This window comes from Littorina saxatilis, linkage group LG8 (assembly GCF_037325665.1).
Source record: "Littorina saxatilis isolate snail1 linkage group LG8, US_GU_Lsax_2.0, whole genome shotgun sequence".
Taxonomy (NCBI): Eukaryota; Metazoa; Mollusca; class Gastropoda; order Littorinimorpha; family Littorinidae; genus Littorina; species Littorina saxatilis.
Genome location: NC_090252.1, coordinates 54,180,869 through 54,200,683, shown reverse-complemented (window position 1 = coordinate 54,200,683; position 19,815 = coordinate 54,180,869). Strand labels below are relative to the sequence as shown.

General features: G+C 42.3%; 1 protein-coding gene across 1 annotated transcript in view; it reads left to right on the top strand.

The window, feature by feature from the left end:
• LOC138974740 (uncharacterized) overlaps positions 1 to 18,521 on the top strand; it is a 19,636-nt gene extending 1,115 nt beyond the window's left edge. The window contains exons 2-5 of the mRNA XM_070347465.1: positions 7,638 to 7,874; positions 11,226 to 11,498; positions 16,462 to 17,931; positions 18,508 to 18,521. Of these exons, the coding sequence (XP_070203566.1) occupies positions 7,638 to 7,874; positions 11,226 to 11,498; positions 16,462 to 17,931; positions 18,508 to 18,521 (1,994 nt within the window). The remainder of the gene's footprint in view (positions 1 to 7,637; positions 7,875 to 11,225; positions 11,499 to 16,461; positions 17,932 to 18,507) is intronic.
• The last annotated feature ends 1,294 nt before the right edge of the window (positions 18,522 to 19,815 follow it).

The following is a 19,815-nucleotide window of genomic DNA, read 5'->3' as shown; positions in this document are numbered from 1 at the left end:
CCTATTATTGCAAGTCACACGGGTATTTTGGTGGACATTTTTTATCTATGCCTATACAATTTTGCCAGGAAAGACCCTTTTGTCAATCGTGGGATCTTTAACGTGCACACCCCAATGTAGTGTACACGAAGGGACCTCGGTTTTTCGTCTCATCCGAAAGACTCGCACTTGAACCCACCACCTAGGTTAGGAAACGGGGAGAAAATTGCTAACGCCCTGACCCAGGGTCGAACTCGCAACCTCTCGCTTCCGAGCGCAAGTGCGTTACCACTCGGCCACCCAGTCCACCAAGTTTAATTATATTACTTCACAATTGACCTGAAAACGGTCTCACGTCATTTCATAAGCTTCAACAATTGTCTCGGGCAAGTTTGATATTACGTCACAATTGGCCAGAAACCGGTCTCACGTCGTTTCATAAGGTTCAACAATTGTCTCGGGCAAGTTTGATATTACGTCACAATTGGCCAGAAAACGGTCTCGCATCGTTTCATAAGCTTCAAAATATGTCTCGGGCAAATTTGATATTATGTCACAATTGGCCAAACCGGTCTCACATCGTTTCATAAGCTTCAAAATGTGTCTCGGGCAAGTTTAATTATATTACTTTACAATTGACCTGAAAACGGCCTCACATCGTTTCATAAGCTTCAACAATTGTCTCGGGCAAGTTTGATATTACGTCACAATTGGCCAGAAACCGGTCTCACATCGTTTTATAAGCTTAAACATTTGTCTCGGGCAAGTTTGATAATTATTACGTCACAATTGGCCAGAAACCGGTCTTACATCGATTCATAAGCTTCAAAATATGTCTCGGGCAAATTTGATATTATGTCACCACACACCAGGAATACTCTTAAATCAGTGTTTTAACTTTCAGTCTATTACATTGTTAATTCTGTGTCTGGGTAATCTTAGACTAACTAGCGCGGTCTCACAGAAACATGGCTGTTTTGATCGGTATCTGATGTCATCATTCTTGTGGTCAATAATGCAAATAACGTCTATTCAGGCACTGTTAATTCTAAATGTCATACTTTTCACACGACTTGAAATGTTCACCCGCAAACAAACACCTGTTGACCGATTGTTCGGACTTTGTCTGTAACACACGGTCAGTGCCTATTAAATCATTGCCTATTTTGACTTTCATTCTACCTCTATTTAAACCCCCGAATTACCGGTCACAGATTATCCGGTCTATGTCTACGAATAGGAACTAAGTGATCTTATCAGTGTCAACTCATGTTTCACGTTTACCTTGCCATTTTTGTTCTGCTTCTATTCAAACCCCGGAATGTCCCGTCACAGATAATCCGGTCAATGTCTACGAATACGAACTATATAAGTGATTATATCAGTGTCTATTCATGTTTCATATTTTCCTTGCCATTTTTATTCTATCACAATGGCGTCTCCGGGGCCATCTGTCACGGACTGACCGAACTATTTGTCCACGAAGTACAGACTATTTCTATAAAGTCACGATCTATTCGTTTAGTTTCAGGCGTTGCCTTTGATTTTCATTCTGTCACCATAGAACCCATGAGGTCAGCTGTACGCAAATTACTATATAACTGTCAATCCCCACCCCCACCCCCCCCCCCCCCCCCCTGCAATATTTTTTTTTGTCTCCAATGAATCCACACACCCTCCCCTATGTTTGGATTAAAAACTGAGCTCAGAAAGTTAATACGAATACAGAAAAGCGCTTCCCTATTAAGCGATGTAAGTCACTGCATTAGACTGGCTTGTCACTTGAAGCGAATCAGGGCCGCTTCGTTTTACACGTGAATGTCAGCGCTTTCAGTCTCGGTCTCGGATTATCTTCTATTTTCCGCGAAATGCAGTGCGTTCAGTATCTGTATGTGAGTTTGACAGATTGACTACATGTATTAATTTCGCTTCACGCGACTTGTTTAATGTTATTCATGCGATTTTTATTCTGTCACTATTGAAGCTCTGGGGCAAAATGTATTCTAACTCTGCGCTGTGTCTCCTATGACACGATCCACTTTGAGTAATCTGAGTTTGAAGAAACGTTCTAGCTTTTACTATGGCACCCTTTTAATATGAAATGTTGCGTAATAATAATAATAATAAAGTAGATGTGTACTGCCGGGCAGTACATACCCCAAGCGAAGTCGTCCATCTGTGTGTACATGATTCTCTCTCTCTCTCTCTCTCTCTCTCTCTCTCTCTCTCTCTCTCTCTCTCTCTCTCTCTCTCTCTCTCTCTCTCTCTCTGTCTTAAAATGTGTCATCGATGACGTGTTTTCATACTTGCTAATGCGGCAGGCTAATCATGACGTCAAATTGAAACTTCTTGAAGTCTCTCAGAAAGGGACATGAAAACCATGTGGGGGTTACTGGTTTGGGCTGAAAAAAAACCCAACTCCACCTAAAATTCAAGCGCCTATGGGGCTGAATTATGCAGCATAAATTGTGAAACATCAGGATATCTCACACTTTCAATTCTGCCATCATGTCAAATCTGACAACAAACCTACCCACAAAATGTCATAAATATCGGTGTAGAATTGAGACTTAACGGTTTTTAACTGCCAAAAATAAGTTTTTTTGACTACCGGCCCCCGTAGCGCAGTGGTTAGCGCATCGGGCTGCGGGCCGGGAGGTCGTGGGTTCGAATCCCATCAGAGTCATGTGGGTTTTTCGGGCTACGGTCGGCTCCTACCCAGAGTGGAAGTGCTATGGTTCCTATGGGAAGGCTGGGATCACACAGCCGAGTGTCATTCACTTAACGAATGCGACTTTGAGGGTGCTCAGGTTCTGTATACCTGACCAACACCGCAGGTGCGGCAGTTCTCGGGCCTGGTTGACGCCAGGATATATTATGACAGTAAGCGTAGAGTGCTGCCCTGTCACGTAGTCTCAAACCAAAATTGGAAATCCAAAGCATCATTATCATCATCCTCATCTCATTAATCATCCAAAATATAAATTGTCCTTGCTCTTGTGGCCCTTCATTCCCGGAGCTATCATGGTGACCTTGGTCTCAGTGTTCCTGTTCCTTCCTTCCCTGAATAGTAGTTCTGCTGTCAGTCTTCAACGTGTGACTGACGTTCTGGGGGGTCGACGGAGGGACGTGGTGGCGGTCTGCTCTCTGGAGAGGACGCTCACTCAGTCTGGTCCGCGACTTAAAGTCAATGTCGTTTGTAGGGGGCATAGTAGGTAGTGGGCTGCGTCCGTTAGCTCGGGACAGACCCACTACTGAACACCGTCGAAGTGACTCAGCAGAAGTGCAGTGTCATCTTCCGAGGGTAGCCTACCGCAGCGACCCGACATCCCCCCCTGGAGCGTCTGTAAAATCGACGAGTCTGGCAGCGGAACGAAATTCAGAGGTGGTTGGAGCAGCGAGTGCAGGGACGGGGCGGTGTGAGAGCACAACGGGACAAGGGAACAAGTGTAAGGACGAAAAAAAGAAAAAAAAAGAAAAAAAAAAAAAGAAAAAAAAAAAAAAAAAAAAAAAAAAATTTTTGACTGGAATAGTTTGTCTTGAAATTCAGTTTGGGACAACGGACCCACCCACTAAATTTCATAAAGATAGGTGAAAATTTAAATGTAACGGTTTTTAACTGCCAAAATTATGTTTTTCTTCTGGAAAAGTATGGAGTGAAAATCAGTTGGGGACAACGAACCTACCCACAAAATTTCATAAATATCGATGAAGAATTGAGATTTAACGGTTTTTAACTGCCAAAAATAAGGTTTTTTGTCTGGAAAAGTATGTCTTAAAATTCAGTTTGGGACAACGGACCCACCCACTAAATTTCATAAAGATAGGTGAAGAATTGAAATTTAACGTTTTTTAACTGCCAAAATTATGTCTTTCTTCTGGAAAATTATAGAGTGAAAATCAGTTGGGGACAACGAACCTACCCACAAAATTTAATAAATATCGGTGAAGAATTGAAATTTAACGGTTTTTAACTGCCAAAATTATGTTTTTCTTCTGGAAAAGTATGGAGTGAAAATAAGTTGGGGACAACAAACCTACCTTTAAAATTTCATAAGAATCAGTGAAGAAATAGGATTTAACGATTTTTTAACAGCCTTGACACTGAACATTTGATAAACCATTGGTGATGTCATCATAACCCAGTCGTTGTAGTTGTCGTCGTAGTTGTTGGTGTTGTTGTTGTCATGTTCGTTGTCGTGATTGTTGTTGTTCTCGTGTTGTTGTTTTTGTTGTTGTTGTTGTTGTTGTTGTTGTTGTTGTTGTTGTTGTTGTTGTTGTCGTCGTCGTCGTCGATGTCATTTGTTGTTGTTGTTGTTATCGTCGTCGTCGTCGTCATCGTCGTCGTTGTCAGAGGTTATTTCTAAAGATTTCATTGATAGTCTTTGTTCTCGTCACCAAGACTTGCTAAGAACAAGCTTGGAACAGCAAGAGTTCCAAGAACAAGATTAGAACAACTCATTACATCATTACCAGTACGTCATTTGTATTTAGAACACACTTTAGAAAAAAACTCTTCAGCTACAAACCAGTCACCCTCACATGTCGGAGGTGTTTGTCTAAACCACTTACTGAAATGTTTTAAGGTTTAATGACCATACACATGTTGAACCGGTGAGTGTCTTCCGCTGCTTAATTCGCAAATAACTATTTTATTAAAGTCCGCTTGAAACGCTCAAAGATGAAATTCCATGTTAAAAAGTGACAAAAGTTTCACATTTTCCCGTTGTAACAGCTTCCGATGATATTATATGAAAATTCTGATCCTCTGAGAGGATTCCCCGAAACAAAATCAGTTTGTACGCCTAATTTTAATAGAATTGTCCAAACAGTGTCGCTAATATTGTGCTAAAAGATGAATTCTAGAACAATGTTCACAGACAGACACCACTTGGCAAAAAAATTTTCAGTGCTGGGAGATGAAAAAAAAACTACCTCGCTACGCGCGGGCTTCGCCCACGCTCCGCTTGGATAATAATAATAATTAAGTAGATGTGTACTGCCGGGCAGTACATACCCCAAGCGAAGTCGTCCATCTGTGTGTACATGATTCTCTCTCTCTCTCTCTCTCTCTCTCTCTCTCTCTCTCTCTCTCTCTCTCTCTCTCTCTCTCTCTCTCTCTCTCTCTCTCTCTCTCTCTCTCTCTGTCTTAAAATGTGTCATCGATGACGTGTTTTCATACTTGCTAATGCGGCAGGCTAATCATGACGTCAAATTGAAACTTCTTGAAGTCTCTCAGAAAGGGACATGAAAACCATGTGGGGGTTACTGGTTTGGGCTGAAAAAAAACCCAACTCCACCTAAAATTCAAGCGCCTATGGGGCTGAATTATGCAGCATAAATTGTGAAACATCAGGATATCTCACACTTTCAATTCTGCCATCATGTCAAATCTGACAACAAACCTACCCACAAAATGTCATAAATATCGGTGTAGAATTGAGACTTAACGGTTTTTAACTGCCAAAAATAAGTTTTTTTGACTGGAATAGTTTGTCTTGAAATTCAGTTTGGGACAACGGAGCCACCCACTAAATTTCAAAAAGATAGGTGAAAATTTAAATGTAACGGTTTTCAACTGCCAAAATTATGTTTTTCTTCTGGAAAAGTATGGAGTGAAAATCAGTTGGGGACAACGAACCTACCCACAAAATTTCATAAATATCGATGAAGAATTGAGATTTAACGGTTTTTAACTGCCAAAAATAAGGTTTTTTGTCTGGAAAAGTATGTCTTAAAATTCAGTTTGGGACAACGGACCCACCCACTAAATTTCATAAAGATAGGTGAAGAATTGAAATTTACCGTTTTTTAACTGCCAAAATTATGTCTTTCTTCTGGAAAAGTATAGAGTGAAAATCAGTTGGGGACAACGAACCTACCCACAAAATTTCATAAATATCGGTGAAGAATTGAATTTTAACGGTTTTTAACTGCCAAAATTATGTTTTTCTTCTGGAAAAGTATGGAGTGAAAATAAGTTGGGGACAACAAACCTACCTTTAAAATTTCATAAGAATCAGTGAAGAAATAGGATTTAACGATTTTTTAACGGCCTTTAAATCATTGGTGATGTCATCATAACCCAGTCGTTGTAGTTGTCGTCGTAGTTGTTGGTGTTGTTGTTGTCATGTTCGTTGTCGTGATTGTTGTTGTTCTCGTGTTGTTGTTTTTGTTGTTGTTGTTGTTGTTGTTGTTGTTGTTGTTGTTGTTGTTGTCGTCGTCGTCGTCGATGTCATTTGTTGTTGTTGTTGTTATCGTCGTCGTCGTCGTCATCGTCGTCGTTGTCAGAGGTTATTTCTAAAGATTTCATTGATAGTCTTTGTTCTCGTCACCAAGACTTGCTAAGAACAAGCTTGGAACAGCAAGAGTTCCAAGAACAAGATTAGAACAACTCATTACATCATTACCAGTACGTCATTTGTATTTAGAACACACTTTAGAAAAAAAACTCTTCAGCTACAAACCAGTCACCCTCACATGGCGGAGGTGTTTGTTTAAACCACTTACTGAAATGTTTTGAGGTTTAATGACCATACACATGTTGAACCGGTGAGTGTCTTCCGCTGCTTAATTCGCAAATAACTATTTTATTAAAGTCCGCTTGAAACGCTCAAAGATGAAATTCCATGTTAAAAAGTGACAAAAGTTTCACATTTTCCCGTTGTAACAGCTTCCGATGATACTATATGAAAATTCTGATCCTCTGAGAGGATTCCCCGAAACAAAATCAGTTTGTACGCCTAATTTTAATAGAATTGTCCAAACAGTGTCGCTAATATTGTGCTAAAAGATGAATTCTAGAACAATGTCCAGACAGACACCACTTGGCCAAAACATTTTCAGTGCTGGGAGATGAAAAAAAAAACTACCTCGCTACGCGCGGGCTTCGCCCGCGCTCCGCTTGGATAAATGAGCATTTATATACCGCAACATCATAACTTTACAATTATGCTCTTTGCGCTTGACACATTTAAAATTAAAACACATTTATACAAGCATTAACATCTACATTCATAGTCAGCAACGCTTAATTAAAAGCATAGACCATCAAACATACATACCAAAGATTATTCCACTAACTAAGTAATATAAACATGAATAAAATAGGTAGTGAAAACAAGGAAATACCAGCTGAATACCCGTAATCAAACAGAACATGTAATCAAAAATACTGAAAACAGCCCTAGATGTTTATATACATTATCACATTATCGTCAAAGAGATGAATCAGAACAAAACAGAATAAGGTTGATGCTTATTGACCCCCTGGGTTGTTGATAGAAGAAACATCAACAACCACCATTATTACCATCTTAGTGCACCATATTACTAGCACACCAGCCTCGGTTCAATCCCGTCCCCATTGGCTGTTCTGTCCATAGAGGTGCGGAATCAGTTCGAATTTTATTTTGGTCGAAATAAACTGCATGGTATTAAACCGTTATTTATAATATGCTGACTGTTAGCAATTGATAACAGCTAGACATGTCTCGTAAATGATATTTAAATTCGCCTACCGGGTCATTTGGATATTCCATTTCCTCGACATGTCTGTTTTCATTTGCCAACAGTCAGCATATTAGAAATAACTAATACTTTCGTCCATTTTGAGTGTTCATTGTTTTGTGCAACTTAATTTCTTCCTATCCCCGTAGAAGCCCTGGGACCCCCCGTGACAAACTGTCCAGACTATGTCTACGAGGGTCAGGTGCTTCGCTGCAGTTGTCTTTCCCCTACCCTGGGCACCATGGGTATCACAGTGCAATGGGCCGGCTCGGATCCCGGGCACCTGCTGGTCACTGATGCCAAGAGGAAGAACTCCAGCCAGACCTTTACCTGCATGATGTTGGGGCCTGTCCAGAGGAACACAACATACACGCTGAAATTTGCATGTAAGACATCGCGTAGCATCACAATGTTCTAGCTGAAAATGTCATAATTATTTGATCACTAGCAGTCAGGCCCGGCTTCGCCCGGGTGTTTCTGACCTCTCCTCTCTCACAAACCTCTAGAGTCTTATTCCAATGTGGATAAAAAAAAATTAAAGTGTGAGTTCATACATTTGGATTTATAGGCAAGGCACGTTTCTATTTCGTTCAACGTGTTCTCCGTGATTGGTGTACCCCTTCTCACACCCACTTTAGTTGCGGTCTGATCAAACCACGCATACGTCATGAGTGAGGGCGTCATACTGCATTGAACAGGGGAGAGAAGTCTGTAAATTCACGTGATCTCTCCCTGAGGCGATCGTTTCGTAAACAGTGTCTGGCAAATTCGAGAGACAGACTGTATTATGTGCGATGATTGGAAAGGGGGGGTGTTGGGAGTGTGTGTGTGTGGGGGTGAAAGCGGGTGGGGGGGCAGCCCTTGAGAATGACACGGTATACTGGTTTGATAATAGTTACCTCCCTTCCATGGGTGACAAAGCATGACTTACCTCTCTTGCACTATATAGCCTGTATTCATTAATGGGGAGGGTCATTATCCGAGGAAGGAAACAATGTCTCGAGAAACTAAAACCCAGGTGCATATCTGTGGGTTCAGGGCAGTGTGCATGCACACTTTATTGTTCCTACCTTTTGCCATCTCTGAGGTATGGCGACCACAGACACACAAACACACACACTTACATCCATTCGTATATAGCCCGGCTTCGCGAGTTACCTCCATTCCGTGAATAACAAAGAAAGAGTTACCTCCCTTTAATTCTAGAACCTTCCTAAAAATTCTAGCTCATTGCTAAATCAGATACCACCAACATCATTTTACCGTTTATTGTTAAAGAAATAACTTTCACATGAGTTATCTCCCTTCCTTGGGAACATTCTAGATGCGTGAGTAGTGAGGACCCGCGGTGTGTTTCTGATCTCCCAATCAGACATGCCTGCATAATCAGAGTTGCCTCCCTACTATGTATAACCAAGTAAGAGTTACCTCCCTTCGCTTCTAGACATTTCAGGAACTGTCTGGTCATTGTTCATTCTTAATTTCTTCCCGTTATAGGAGCAATAGAGCGTCTCTAATGTCACTGGCATGATGTGCTTGCTACATGTGAACGCTAGGCACCGAACTGGTCTTGCACTATATAGGCTGTTATTGAAGGGGAGGTTCATAATCTGAGGAAGGAAACAATGAATTAAGAAACAAACACCCAGGTGCACATCTGCGGCTCCAAGGGAGTGTGCATGCACAGTATCTTGTTCCTGCCTCTTGCCATCTCTGAGCTATAGCGACCACACACACACACACACACACACACACACACACACACACACACACACACACACACACTGCGGCGTCGGCAGCGGCGGTGGTGGTCAGGTGCACATCTTCACAGTCACAGGAGTGCACATGCACGACATCGTCTTCCTGCCCCCTCCCTTCTCGGAGCTTTGGCGATCACAGACAGACAGACACACACACACACACACACACACACACACACACACACACACACACACACACACAGACAGACAGACAGACACTCTCTTTTATTTATATGTATATATTAAGTTGTCTAGATACAATTTTGCCTGCAAGACCACCACACGTAAACTCGACCTTTTTAGCTGAACTATGCATATAAACAAACACATCGCATCACGTGTTTTAGCTGAAATTTGAAGTGTAAGATTATACGTAGCATCCAGCTTTCCAGCTGAAATGTGCATCTTAGATCATACAAAGAATCGACGTTCCTGCTGGAATTGGCATGCACGATCATACCTAGCATCAAACATGCAGGGCCAACCGTAGCCTACAACTTTCCGGCTGAAATGTGTATTTTAGACCATTGCATCAAGCTTAATTTCCGGCTGAAATGTGCATGTTAGACCATTGCATCAAGCTTAATTTCCGGCTGAAATGTGCATGTTAGACCATTGCATCAAGCTTACATTCCGGCTGAAATGTGCATGTTAGACCATTGCATCAAGCTTAATTTCCGGCTGAAATGTGCATATGTTAGACCATTGCATCAAGCTTAATTTCCGGCTGAAATGTGCATGTTAGACCATTGCATCAAGCTTAATTTCCGGCTGAAATGTGCATTTTAGACCATTGCATCAAGCTTAATATTCGGCTAAAATGTGCATTTTAGACCATTGCATCAAGCTTAATTTCCGGCTAAAATGTACATGTTAGACCATTGCATCAAGCTTAATTTCCGGCTGAAATGTGCATGTTAGACGATTGCATCAAGCTTAATTTCCGGCTGAAATGTGCATGTTAGACGATTGCATCAAGCTTAATTTCCGGCTGAAATGTGCATGTTAGACGATTGCATCAAGCTTAATTTCCGGCTGAAATGTACATGTTAGACCATTGCATCAAGCGTAATTTCCGGCTGAAATGTGCATGTTAGACCATTGCATCAAGCTTAATTTCTGGCTGAAATGTGCATGTTAGACCATTGCATCAAGCTTAATTTCCGGCTGAAATGTGCATGTTAGACCATTGCATCAAACTTAATTTCCGGCTGAAATGTGCATATTAGACCATTGCATCAAGCTTAATATTCGGCTGAAATGTACATTTTAGACTTTTCAATCAAGCTTAATTTCCGGCTGAAATGTACATGTTAGACCATTGCATCAAGCTTATTTTCCGGCTGAAATATACATGTTAGACCATTGCATCAAGCTTAATTTTCGGCTGAAATGTGCATGTTAGACGATTGCATCAAGCTTAATTTCCGGCCGAAATGTGCATGTTGGATTATACGTAGAATAATGATTTCCAGCTTTCATGTGCACGTAAGATCATACAAACAATCGAGAATGCCAGACTGAACGAAGCACCACCGGTTCCTGGTGAAATGTGCACGTTAGTAGTAGTAGTAGTAGTAGTAGTAGTAGTAGTAGTAGTAGTAGTAGTAGTAGTAGTAGTAGTAGTAGTAGTAGTAGTAGTAGCAGCAGCAGTAGTAGCAGTAGTAGTAGTAGTAGTAGTAGTAGTAGTATGTGTTGTAGTAGTAGCAGCAGCAGCAGTAGTAGTAGTAGTAGTAGTAGTAGTAGTAGTAGTAGTAGTAGTAGTAGTAGTAGTAGTAGTAGTAGTAGTAGTAGTAGTAGCAGTAGCAGTAGTAGTCGTAGTAGTAGTAGTAGTTGTAGAAGTAGTAATAGTAGTAGGAGTAGTACTAGTAGTGGTAGTAGTAATAGCAGTAGTCGTAGCAGTATCAGTTGTAGAAGTAGTGGAAGTATTATCATTACCACCATCATTTTAGCCATTATCGTTATTTTGTCTCACAGCCGGACCAGAATCCGTACGGATCATAGGACCAATATCTCCCAACCTTGACACAGAGATGACCTTGACATGTGAAGCGTTTAACGTGACCCCTGGCGCCATCTTTAACTGGACTGGTGTTGACTGTCTTCCCGCCGTCAATTCGCCTAACACCAGCACATGCCGATTTGTTCCCAAAGCGGGGGACGACGGGAAGGTGATCACGTGTAAAGCCAGCAACTCAGAATATCCTGAACAGTTGAGCGTCACAACTACTTACACCTTAAATCTCACGTGTGAGTGTTGTTCTTAATGATGGAATGCTGTTTAAGGTCGATGTGTGCTTGCTGTTACTAGAGTGAGAGAGAGAGAGAGAGAGAGAGAGAGAGAGAGAGAGAGAGAGAGAGAGAGAGAGAGAGAGAGAGAGAGAGAGAGATAGAGAGAGAGATTAACGATTAACGATTAACGAATTTTAATGCATTTAGGCAACATGCCCCTTGCCCCTCGATGTGTGCTTGCTGTTACTAGAGTGAGAGAGAGAGTGAGAGAGAGAGAGAGAGAGAGAGAGAGAGAGAGAGAGAGAGAGAGAGAGAGAGAGAGAGAGAGAGAGAGAGAGAGAGAGAATCAGAATCAGAATCAGAATGTTTATTTGCGAAAACTCATATTGTTTATAGCAAAGGGTGCTGGGGGGTTGGGTAATCGAACGATCCACGAACATCAGTGTACACATTGGTTTCAGTCTGTTACACAAAAACAATGCATCGTGATTCGGTCCGAAGCATCCAACTTGTAATCCAAGTCGGGAAATAACTTTTCCGTTTCGAACGCGGTATTGTTCCATATCGATCGCGGTTTGTCACAAACACACATGAAATATGTGTGCCCTGTAGTTTTGCGACAAGTCAGTCTGGCATGGCACGGAGGTAGCACTGTACCAGTGTAGACAAGACATGAAGGTCAGTAGTGAGATGGTCGATTTCTTCTCCAAAGACGTTGCGGTCGACTTGGGGCAGACGCCGGACACACGGGGGCGTTTCCTCCTCTTCTTGGAACGACGTTGTCTGTGCTGTTTCGCAGACGTATGTCAGGACGTAGTCGTCTCCCCTTGCAATCAGCGTCTTCTTTCCACCTTTTCTTTCGCACACTACTTTTGTGAGAGTGCGGTTCCTCTTTCTGTTTAACAGTTTCTCTCTAAGTCGCACGTTCTTTGAGCAGTGTGAGGCTAAGTCGTAGACATCATCTGGTTCAAACTCTCGCTCCGTTGCTGCCAGTTCAGCTATAGTGGTTTCGTCGTCTGCTGGCTGTGACATCACAGCACGACACACCCCAGGGTTGTCATTCTCGCACGTGGTTGGGCTTGCAGTGTCACAGTGGGCAGGTGTGTGCTGTGTTGGGGTGGCCAGGCTGCGTGTTTCACGTGATCTGTCTTCTGTGGAATGTTGTTGTGTGACACTGTCAATTGTCACTGTACTTGAATTGGCTGTGTGGTCAATTCCAAACGACGATACAGTAGCTAAGTCTTTTAGAGAATCACCTTGAAAGTCAGACATTGCATTACATGAATCCATTCCCACCTGTGTTTTCCTTTGCTCTGTTCTTTGCTCTGCTCGTCTCCTGTCTCGGCGGATCTGTGCTGCTGACTTTTTTCTCCACTGGCCGGTTCGTGCGGTAATGGCGGCTTCTTGTCCATGTTGACTGGAGCTCAGACGAAGGACAAATACTGTGTCCTCTCCCTCGCCAGCAACTTTCCACGATTTAACGTGGTGGTCAGACATTAGGGTGGTTAGGATTGCTTCCACATGTGTTGGTATTCCAACAATGGTCATCTTGGCAAGTTTAAACCAAAACAATTGGAGAGCTGCTGTCAAGTCGACTTGTCTCTTACGCCAAGGGACACCACTCCGAGAGAGAGAGAGAGAGAGAGAGAGAGAGAGAGAGAGAGAGAGAGAGAGAGAGAGAGAGAGAGAGAGAGAGAGAGAGAGAGAGAGAGAGAGAGAGAGAGAGAGAGAGAGAGAGAGAGAGAGAGAGAGAGAGAGAGAGAGAGAGAGATGTATATACAGTGACCGACAGTAAAACTCACACTACATCGACGTTGCCAAAATGATAATACTTGTTTATCATACACACGTAACAGAGACGACTCGTGAGATAATACTATCGTTCAAATCACACGTGTGTATATCATGTGAATGAGGTCGTGTCAAACTAGTCTGGTAAGGACCATTGCACATGATGCCAAAGGCACCGAAACAAACGTCATTATGAAAACACTTTTGCCCCTGCTGTTTCCTCTGGAAGAATTAGTAAAACTAACACGTCACGCTACACTTTCTTGAGTGACGTTTCATTTCTTTGAGGACTTTCTCCAGGTCAGTGAGAGTGAGAGGCTGAAAGTGTGTGAAGGGAGTGCCTGTAAATGCAGGAGGAGTTTCAGAGTTTTGGTGTGGGATTTTGTCTAGTTTGTCACGGATGGTTTGGATCTTGTTATGGAAGTAATCAGAGAAAGCTCATCTATAATCATCAGTGAAGTATCAAATAATTAGCTCTAATTAGTGGCCATTGCTCAGCCAGGCTGTTTCGCGCTCCTTATCACACACTACGAACAAGACCAAAAAAACTTCTTTCTTTTCTGAACAATACGATTCAGAAAACTAGTTATCTGCGTCACTGAATCTTCGTCGTCAGCTGGTATTTAGTAGATCATAACATATTGCGTCTTTATTCCGGCCTTTTTTGCTTGAGAATAGATCGCCGATCATTTGCGTGTGTGTATGTGTGTGTGTGTGTGTGTGTACGTGTGTGTGTGTGTGTGTGTGTGTGTGTGTGCGTGCGCGCGCGTGTGTGTATGTGTGTGTGTGTGTGTGTGTGTGTGTGTGTGTATACGTGTTTGTGTGAATGTGTATGTGTGTGTGTGTTTGTGGACGCGAGCGAGTGTGTGTGTGTGTGTGTGTGTGTGTGTGTGTGTGTGTGTGTGTGTGCGTGCGCGCGCGCGTGTGTGTATGTATGTGTGTGTGTGTGTGTGTGTGTGCAGAAAAAAAGAAGAAATGGGTTGCGCCGTACTGTTTGGCAGCTCGCTTTCCCAAGGGAAAAAGCAGCCCAACTTTTCTCGAGAAAGGACTACGAGTTGCCCTATTATCCGCATCCCAATGCGCCCGCATGTGTTTGAAAAAGATGCTTCGAGACGCTAATTACTGGGCGCATAACAAGCGCATCCCTTTTGTTTTCCACACAAAGTGTCCATGACAAAGGCGTTGGTGGGGGATGCATTCAAAGGTTAGCGAGTAATCAGTTTTGCCAGAAAAGCATGCATTAACTTGAAGAAACACACGCCCAATCTTATTGTTGACGTGTCCACAATGCTTTCTTTAGCAAATGGCGATTGCGTTAATGAAGTTCATATCTGAGAGAAAAGCTGACCGCAAGAAAAGCATGCATCAACTTGAAGTAACACACGCCCAGTCTGTGTTGACGTGTCCACAACGCTTTCTATAGCCAACCGGTTAAAGGCACAGTAAGCCTCCCGTAAACCATCACAGATATTGGCATGCGTTTACACACAGTACAAACACCCTTTCATAATAACACTCACCGATTGAGAACATCCTACGTGCCCTCTGTGAAGAGCGAGCAATTTTCAAAGAATTTATTTTTGCGTGGTTTATCTTTCCCCTGAGCCGTCGTAAATTAACCCGTGTGATCCAGTTTCCTTATTTTTCACAATTTAGTCGTCAGTTTGTGATTTTAATGCGACTCGCCGTAAGCGTATCTGCAATAGCATGTTATTGTGTACCTCTGAATCTAAAACGCCACAAACGGCTGCGAACTAGAGCGGTGGCGATTGACGGTTCAGAGGAACTGGCGCTACAGGCACACGCGTCGTCTGCTACGAGAAAGACGTTCTGCGTGACACGTTTCCGGGCTTTTCTTTTTGCAAACTTTCACAACTTCGAATTGTACTCATCTTGTCTTGATGAAAAAAGAATTCTTTTATGATTTAAGATTGTTTGTGTAACAAGCTGTCAATTTATTATCAATCAATCAATCAATATGAGGCTTATATCGCGCGTATTCCGTGGGTACAGTTCTAAGCGCAGGGATTTTTAATTTGTTTTAACATTTTTATTTTATGCAATTTATATCGCGCACATATTCAAGGCGCAGGGATTTATTTATGCCGTGTGAGATGGAATTTTTTACACATTACATCACGCATTCACATCGGCCAGCAGATCGCAGCCATTTCGGCTCATATCCTACTTTTCACGGCCTATTATTCCAAGTCACACGGGTATTTTGGTGGACATTTTTATCTATGCCTATACAATTTTGCCAGGAAAGACCCTTTTGTCAATCGTGGGATCTTTAACCTGCACACCCCAATGTAGTGTACACGAAGGGACCTCGGTTTTTCGTCTCATCCGAGGAAAATGAACACACTGCATGTGTTGTTTTAACCGAGACTAGTAAGTCGTAGGTTGGCCGAAACTTTGCGGTCGATACAGCTCTTATCTGGTAACACATGCCTACCGGACCGTACCTAATCTGCATAAACGGTTGATTGATATGGTTGATTATTGAATATTTCCAATCCAAACACAGCATAGTATGCCTACATATTTGTATGCAGGGAATAATACAGATGCTTGTACCAGCATGTGTGCATCTACAATAGCAAGTTTAATTTCCAACATAATGCTGATTGACATATACGTTCATTATCATCTAAGATACCAAGCTGAAATGCAATCCAATAGTTTGAACTGGATCAACGAATGTTTAACCAAAATTAAATGATTGAGATCGAAAATTGCGGAAACCGCTTCACGGCCTCAACGTTTTCTTATAATCCGGATATGATGTCACCACAGATATTTTCCCGAAACTAAGAGAAAGGGCCATATGAACTTGAGTGTATCTTTGTGTTTTTCTAAAAGATTGTTTTTGTTTTAACAATGTAAGCAAACAAGCAAGAAAGCAAGCAAAAGAGAGAGAAAAAGAATGAACAACACAGAGAAGGATAAAGAGAGAGAGAGAGAGAGAGAGAGAGAGAGAGAGAGAGAGAGAGAGAGAGAGAGAGAGAGAGAGAGAGAAAGAGAAAGAGAAATACAGAGAGAGAGAGAAACAGAGAGAGATATATACAGAGAGAGAGAGAGAGAGAGAGAGAGAGAGAAAGAGAGAGAGAGAGACAGAGACAGAGACAGAGAGACAGAGACAGATACAGAGAGAAGAAGAAAATCTAACTTTACCTTTCTGTTTCAGCAGCCTCATCTTCAATCCAACTTACCACACCATCAATCCAATCTAACACATCCTCAATCCAACTGACCACATCTCCAATCCAACTCACCACATCTCCAATCCAATTTAACATATCCTCAATCCAACCAACCGCATCTCCAATCCAATATAACACATCTTCAATCCAACCCACCATATTTCCAATCCAATTTAACACATCTTCAATCCAACCCACCACATCTTCAATCCAACCCACCACATCTCCAATCCAACTGACCTCATCTTCAATCCAACCAACCACATCTTTAATCCAACTGACCACATCTTCAATCCAACCCACCACATCTTCAATCCAACTGCCCTCATCTTCAATCCAACCCACCACATCTTCCATCCAACTGACCTCATCTTCAATCCAACCCACCATGTCTTCAATCCAACTGACCTCATCTTCAATCCAACCCACCATATCTTCAATCCAACCCACCATATCTTCAATCCAACTGACCTCATCTTTAATCCAACCCACCTCATCTTTAATCCAACTGAGCTTATCTTCAATCCAACCCACCTCATCTTCAATCCAACTGACTTCATCTTCAATCCAACCCACCACATCTTCAATCCAACTGACTTCATCTTCAATCCAACCAACCTCATCTTTAATCCAACCCACCACATCTCAAATCCAGTCTAACACATCTTCAATCCAACTGACCTCATCTTCAATCCAACCCACCATATCTTCAATCCAACTGACCTCATCTTCAATCCAACCCACCTCATCTTCAATCCAACTGACCTTATCTTCAATCCAACCAACCACATCTCTAATCCAATCTAACACATCTCCAATCCAACTGACCTCATCTTCAATACAACTGACCTCATCGTCAATCCAACCCACCATATCTTCAATCCAACTGACCTCATCTTCAATCCAACTGACCTCATCTTCAATCCAACCAACCACATCTCTTATCCAATATAACACATCTTCAATCCAACCCACTACATCTTCAATCCAATCGAACACTTCTTCAATCCAACCAACCACATTTCCAATCCAATCTAACACATCCTCAATCCAACCGACCACATCTCCAATCCAACCCACCACATCTCCAATCCAATCGAACACATCTTCAATACAACCCACCACATCTGCAATCCAATCCAACACATCCTCAATACAACCAACCACATCTCCAATCCAATCTAACACATCTTCAATCCAACCGACCACATCTCCAATCCAATCTAACACATCTTCAATACAACCCACCACATCTCCAATCCAATCTAACACATCTTCAATCCAACCCACCACATCTCCAATCCAATCTAACACATCTTCAATCCAACCCACCACATCTTCAATCCAATCTAACACATCTTCAATCCATTCCACCACATCTCCAATCCGACCTACGACAGCTTCATCCCAACCCACGACACCTTCAATCCAATCTACTACAATGTCTACAACAGGTAAAGGCACTTTGTATTTACATTTTTGTGTTTTGTTTTAAGTATACTCACGGAATAAAATAACTTAACATGTTTTAAAATGTAATATCTCAAAATCGGAAAAAGTTGCAGGAGAGCGGGGTGGTACGATCATAGAACCATCAATTCCTGAGAAGAGGAAAAAAAACGGAATGTTCTCGGTTGCTTAGTTTTTTCACAATTGGTCCTCAAAGACGCATGGTGTCATTTTGGAGTTTACTAGACTGACGCCAAAGCTTGCCGACGCTGCCGACAGCCAGTGCACGCTGTGTGTGCTGTAAACAGGTAGGCCTGCACTCTTTGACTCTCGGGGCACGTCTACCCGTACTTGAAACCTGCAAAAGGTCTGCTGCTGATCCACGAATATTGCATGAAAGTACTGCCTTTGGTTTGTCCGTTTGTTTGTGAGTGAGAACAACTCACTAAAATGTTTCTTTCTCTTTGCCCAAAACTGTCCACTCTGTCTTTCTCTTTCACCATGCCACGAACGTGTGTGAACGATAGACTCGTCGCAATAGGGATGTTGAGAGGAGGGATGACTTATACTGATGTTGCTAGGAGATTCGGAGTGACCAGGCAATCAGTTGCCTTGTGGCGAAGAAGGTACCAGCAAAACAACGGTAACGTTCGAGACCTGCCTCGCCAAGGACGGCCCAGTGTCACCAATCCTCAGCAAGACCGCTTCATTAGGGTGCAGCATCTGCGTAATCGATTCCACCCGGCTACTGTGAAATGAAATTTGTTTTGTTAATAAACGTATTGAGGCTAACCTTCACTGCTCCTGTGTAATTTAATTGCGGCTGCGATCAACCAGTGCACGCACAGCGCTGTCAAACCCACAGTGCTAAGTTTGTAAACTCCAAAATGACACCATGCGTCTTTGAGCTTAAATTGCAAAAAAACGGAACAAGCCAGACTATTCCGGTTTTTTGCCCATAATGAGCAATTGAACAAGCTTTACGTTGGTACAAAAATCACTCCTGTAACTTTTTCCGATTTTGAGATATTAAATTTTAAACAATGTTAAGTTATTTTATTCCGTGAGTATATATTCTGCATTAGTCAAAGAACAAAAGAAAGGACATTACGCAGAGATACTCGAAACGAGAAGAGTGTGAGAGTATGTACTCAGATGTAAGTGCAATTTCTACGGTGACGTTGATGCGACATATTGGTTTTTTTCTTTCAGCCATGTCTTCCACAACACCACTGATCAGTTCGGTGTGTGTATGTGTGTGTGTCGGTAAATGTGAGCTACACCCAATTAAAATGAGGAAAAAGAAGGGGCTAAGTTGGGGAAGGAGCTCATTGTTTTTAAGTCAGGTTTCTTTATCAGCAGCTTTGTAGTCGACGCAGCCAAGCGTCGTGAATACTGATGGTAATGGCATGTTTCCGCTTCGGGTCCATGTTTCTGGTTTAAAACTGAGAGAGAACGAGAGACAGTGTGATTACTGATGGTTATGGCATGTTTCCGCTTTGGGTCCATGTTTCCGGTTTAAAACTGAGAGAGAACGAGAGACAGTGTGATTACTGATGGTTATGGCATGTTTCCGCTTTGGGTCCATGTTTCCGGTTTAAAACTGAGAGAGAACGAGAGACAGTGTGATTACTGATGGTTATGGCATGTTTCCGCTTTGGGTCCATGTTTCCGGTTTAAAACTGAGAGAGAACGAGAGACAGTGTGATTACTGATGGTTATGGCATGTTTCCGCTTTGGGTCCATGTTTCCGGTTTAAAACTGAGAGAGAACGAGAGACAGTGAGAGAGATAGAGAGAGGGAGAGAGAGAGAGAGATGAAAGAGAGGAAGAGAGACAAAGAGACTGACGAAAAGACACACATTCATGCAGATAGACAGAAACACAGAT